Source organism: Nanorana parkeri, unplaced genomic scaffold (genome assembly GCF_000935625.1).
Source record: "Nanorana parkeri isolate BGI_ZX_2015 unplaced genomic scaffold, ASM93562v1 scaffold1168, whole genome shotgun sequence".
NCBI lineage: Eukaryota > Metazoa > Chordata > Amphibia > Anura > Dicroglossidae > Nanorana > Nanorana parkeri.
In genome coordinates this window covers 231,867-236,288 of record NW_017307436.1, presented here as the reverse complement: position 1 = coordinate 236,288, position 4,422 = coordinate 231,867, and the positions used below count along the sequence as shown (strand labels likewise).

The 4,422-nt window shown below is 41.0% G+C and overlaps 1 protein-coding gene across 1 annotated transcript in view; it reads left to right on the top strand.

Annotated features, from left to right (window-relative positions):
* Positions 1-4,422, top strand: part of EIF2AK4 (eukaryotic translation initiation factor 2 alpha kinase 4) — a 141,452-nt gene that overhangs the window by 2,531 nt on the left and 134,499 nt on the right. Inside the window, exon 2 of the mRNA XM_018568292.1 lies at positions 2,933-3,036. Coding sequence (XP_018423794.1) covers positions 2,933-3,036 — 104 coding nt within the window. The remainder of the gene's footprint in view (positions 1-2,932; positions 3,037-4,422) is intronic.

Genomic DNA, 4,422 nt, shown 5'->3' with positions numbered 1-4,422 from the left:
CGGAGCGGGGAATCCAGCCCCTCCCCCTGTCACGGCAGAGAGCCGTGACAGGATTGAGAGGTGAGGGAACACAGGTCGGCTTAGAACTATGGGGTGAGTGGAAATCACTCATGCCATAGTTCTCCTTTTAAAGCCCATTTTAAGCAATAAAAAAAAACAACAGCTCAGGAACATGGCAAAATGCAATGCACCGTGTTCCAGATCTGGTCCGGAAAATGGTGTGAACCTGGCCTCCGGGCTGCAACTAATGATTATTTTCATAATTGATTAGTTACATAGTTGGCCGATTTATTTTTTTGATTGATCAGATAAAACGGATTAAATACCATCCTTAATTTACAATAAAATACACAAATGCAGTGTAACGGTGGCCATACACTGTACTCTGTGAAAAACATTTGTCTAATGCTTGTCCACCATTCTTAACAACACCTTTATCTGGTGCCACAGATTAATTCTATTTCTATGTGACTTTGCCTGTTTCCAAAATAAAATATTGTCATCCGTAGGCTCCCCTGTCAGGGTTTTCCTACATGGTTGGTGCTAGTGCTGCATGACCAAGAATCACTCCCATTCCTATTTGGACTGATTATGATTTGCATTTAAAAGTATTGTAGATCTAAACATTAACTGGATGACATATATAATTTGCTAAAGCACTGCATGTCAGATATCTAAAATATTTTAATAAATTATGGCTTTTAATTTTTTCCTCCTTTGCATGTCTGTACCACTGATCTTACAGCAACTTTCTGTCTACATGTACACATTAGAGCTTTGTCTGCACATCATGGCTCCAGACCGTCTTTCCTATGGTGTCAACAGTGTCAAGGGAGCTTGTGGCAGTTTGACAATGCAGGAGCACAATTAAGAATTAGTTGTAATCCTATAAGACAAATTGCCTGAACAAAACCCTTATGGCTGGATCACCAGATATTTAAAAGTACTGAAAACAACTGAAGAATGTGTGAGACTCATGCATTCAGCCCCATTTGCAGGTGTAAATGGGGCCTTATGGTCTGATTGTATAATCTCCCTCAGATTTACCAACACTCATGTAGTGTGAGGGCTGCAGTGTAGGGCTGCAACAACTAATCGATAAAATCGATTATAATCGATGAGAATCGTTGTTAACGGATCTCATTATCGATTAGTTGGTTCACAGCTGCCGCCACTCTGCTCCTCCGTTCTCCTTCCCACTGGTGCCGGCTGCAGTGGTCGGTGTCCCTTTCAATCCCCGCTGCTCTCCCCGCTGGTATCGGCAGAGGCAGCTGTGACACAGACCGCTGCAGCCCGCACCAGCGGGGAGGAGAGACAGCTGTACCTCTGCATTGCACCACCTGTGCCCCCTGTTCCTCGCTGTTCTTCAGCCGCTGCCCACGTCCCTTCGCCGATGACCCCATTCCTGTGCTGCTGCTCCCACCATGCCCCTGCTGCTCCCCCATGCCCCCTCTTCTGCCAGCTGTTGAAAGCCAGCATCAAGTCTCCCATCAGCGGCTGCAAACAATAGCCAGCCTGCTATTGGCTATTTTAAATTGCAATAGCCAATAGCAGGCTGGCTCTTGCTTCCAGCCACTGCTGCTGTGTTGTTATTCAGCTGCCGTTCTCCAGTGAAGTGGAAAGGGAACACCAAGGGTCCAAAAGACAGTTAATGTCACCTTAAAGAGAATCTGTTGCCTCCAATGTGCTATCGCATAGCAATAAGGTAAAAAATACAATGAAATAAAATAAAAAATACTCCCCCAAATATTTAGTGGCAAGCCTCATTTTTCGTTTTGGCATGAAAATTCTGCTCTGGGATGTGTGTTGTGGTGCCATTAATTTCAATGGCATTTGAAATGCTCCGGCTGCCCACAGTGTGATAACCTGCAATCCCATGCAAACTGTTTTATTCTGAAGTAAACTTTGTAACACTCAGTTTGTGTATTTAAAAAAAAATAAAGATGGTATTTTTTTTTTAGCCGATTGAAAAAATTATCGGCCAACTAATCGATTTATGAAAATAATCCTCAGTTGCAGTCCTACTGAGTGAACAGTCCATTCAATTGATATCCAGACCCCCCTTAGTACATAGCTTTTGTTAGATCTAAAGAAAATGGTACAATTTTTAGAGATATAGATGAATAAAGTAAGCAAAAAACATTTAACAATATCACAATAGTAAGCATAGCACCAAGGTATACCAGGGGTGTGGAAATAAAAATCAAAACAAAAAAAACCAAACTACTTGCCCAAGGGCTAAAGCAGGGGCCAATTTACTTGTCCCTCATGATGATCTACTTGTCCTGATACAAAAAAATTGTTTTAATCAAAACCATATTTAACCGTGTTAAGAAGTGCTTCTCATTGGTCAGTGTGGTCATCTGACCACGTTGACTAACGAGTGCTCGCAATTTACGAGGGAAATTCAAAATGCATAGCACAGGGCTGCGCTGGACAGCAGCACGGCAGAGGGAAAGGACTGTTCGCCGAAAGGGAAGTTTCGCTGGGGGGTTTGGGGAGGAGAGGCCATCTTTGATCGGATAATACAATTTTTCCAAATTACCTGGCAAAGTGAACTTACCCTTTAATGCACATTGTGTGTGTAAGAGAGTTCTGCTGCCCGAATACCCCAATATGGCACATAGTGGAATGGGGGCAGCACTCAACACACACATATAATGTCCTACGCATGCGTTTATTTGCATTCAGATTGTCAGTCCCTATACAAGCCTATGGGAATACAAAAAACGCTTGAAGCAGTTGAATGGCACCTGCCAATGAATTCTGAATGATTTCGGAAACCTCCCACTCTAAAGCACGGCTGATCGACAGAACCCAAAACTGTGATCACGGGCTCTAATAAAAGCAGCAGCATCAGTGATCTGAGAAAGTGTATACACTATATGGTGACAGCTGCTATAGCACAGTTCCTTATGTTTTGTTCTTTCAGGTACAACAACCTCCAGAAGTTACTCTTGCTTTACGTCCTCAGGTTAATGAGTGTCATGTGAAACTGGATCTATGGGTGAAGTGTCCAGAAACATACCCTGATGTGTGAGTATTCTCAACTTAATGGCTTTTTTGGACAACTTGAGATGTAAAAGTAAAGCACTATAGAAAAATCATCCTGTGCATTTTATTAGCCAACCTACTTGTGCTGAGAAAAAAAATTAAGTATTAATGGTTTCAAATGCAAGTTTTGGTAAATGGTTGGTAACCTTGGTAAAGCTTAACCCTTTCACTGGCAAGCCTTGCGGAATGCTTTTAACTTCAGCTGGCCACAACGTTTTTGCAATGTTTCACCTTTTTTTTTTTTTTTATTTTCAACTGCAGCTTTTAGAGTTTGTAAAAGACCCCCCAAACCATATATTTTCTGAAAGCACAGGCCTGGTAGAATAAAAAGATGGTGCTACTAATTTTTTAGGTCCTGCGATAATTGCGCAAATGTTTATAAAATCAATATTGAACCGAATAAATACACAAATTGATAAAAGCACACTAAAATCAGGATCAGTGCACAAAAAAAACAACTTGTCTGACTAAATCTAAAAGATAAAACGGTAGTGAGTTAATAAGTAACAAATATTTGTAAATTTTAAATTGCACCTTTTTGTGAAACAATAAAAAAAAAAAAGGAACGCAAAACTAAATAAGCAACTTATGTTAAAGATCGTTTGTGCGCTGTGTTTGTGTGTGTTGTAATAAAATGATACAGGCGTACATTTAATCACAACACAGTGGGGGTGATTTACTAACCTAAACACACACACACACCAGGTGTGTGTGATTTTCACACAGCAAAACGTATTTATCAACCAAAAAGTCTCTAAAAGCATATTTCCACTAATGTCATATATGGAAAAATCATGCACATGATGCATATATAATGCTGCTTCACAGTTTAGACAAAAATGGTTAGTTCATGCATTTACATTCCTTGCATTCATCAACGCAAGCAACACAACATAGAGCTAATTTACCCAACATCACCTTGGAATTCCTTCAGGGCTTTCCACAACACACCTGCTGGGTGTGTACACATTACAAAGGTGTTTAGATTCCACCCATAGATCATGCTGGGAGGGAACACACTGCAGAGGTGTATACACTTTCGTGGTGTGTTTATAAGGTTAGTAAATCAACCCCAGTGTATCACAACACTTTGCCATGCGCTGCCACACAGTTAAATTTAATGTTATTTTAAAAAGAAAAAAAATAATAAAGCGCTGCGTTGCTTTCTATAACAATATGGTGCACACTGTTGCATGTGTATAATATATGGTGGAGCGGGGATTGTGTTTTTTATAAAAAAAATGTTAATAAAAAAATTAAACTGGCTGCTTGTACTGCTCTCCAGCCTGACTCGCTGTCACAGCTGAGCCGGTGGTGCGGGGAGGAGAGCTTGGTCTATTTTGACAGCTGACTCTACCCCCCCCCCCC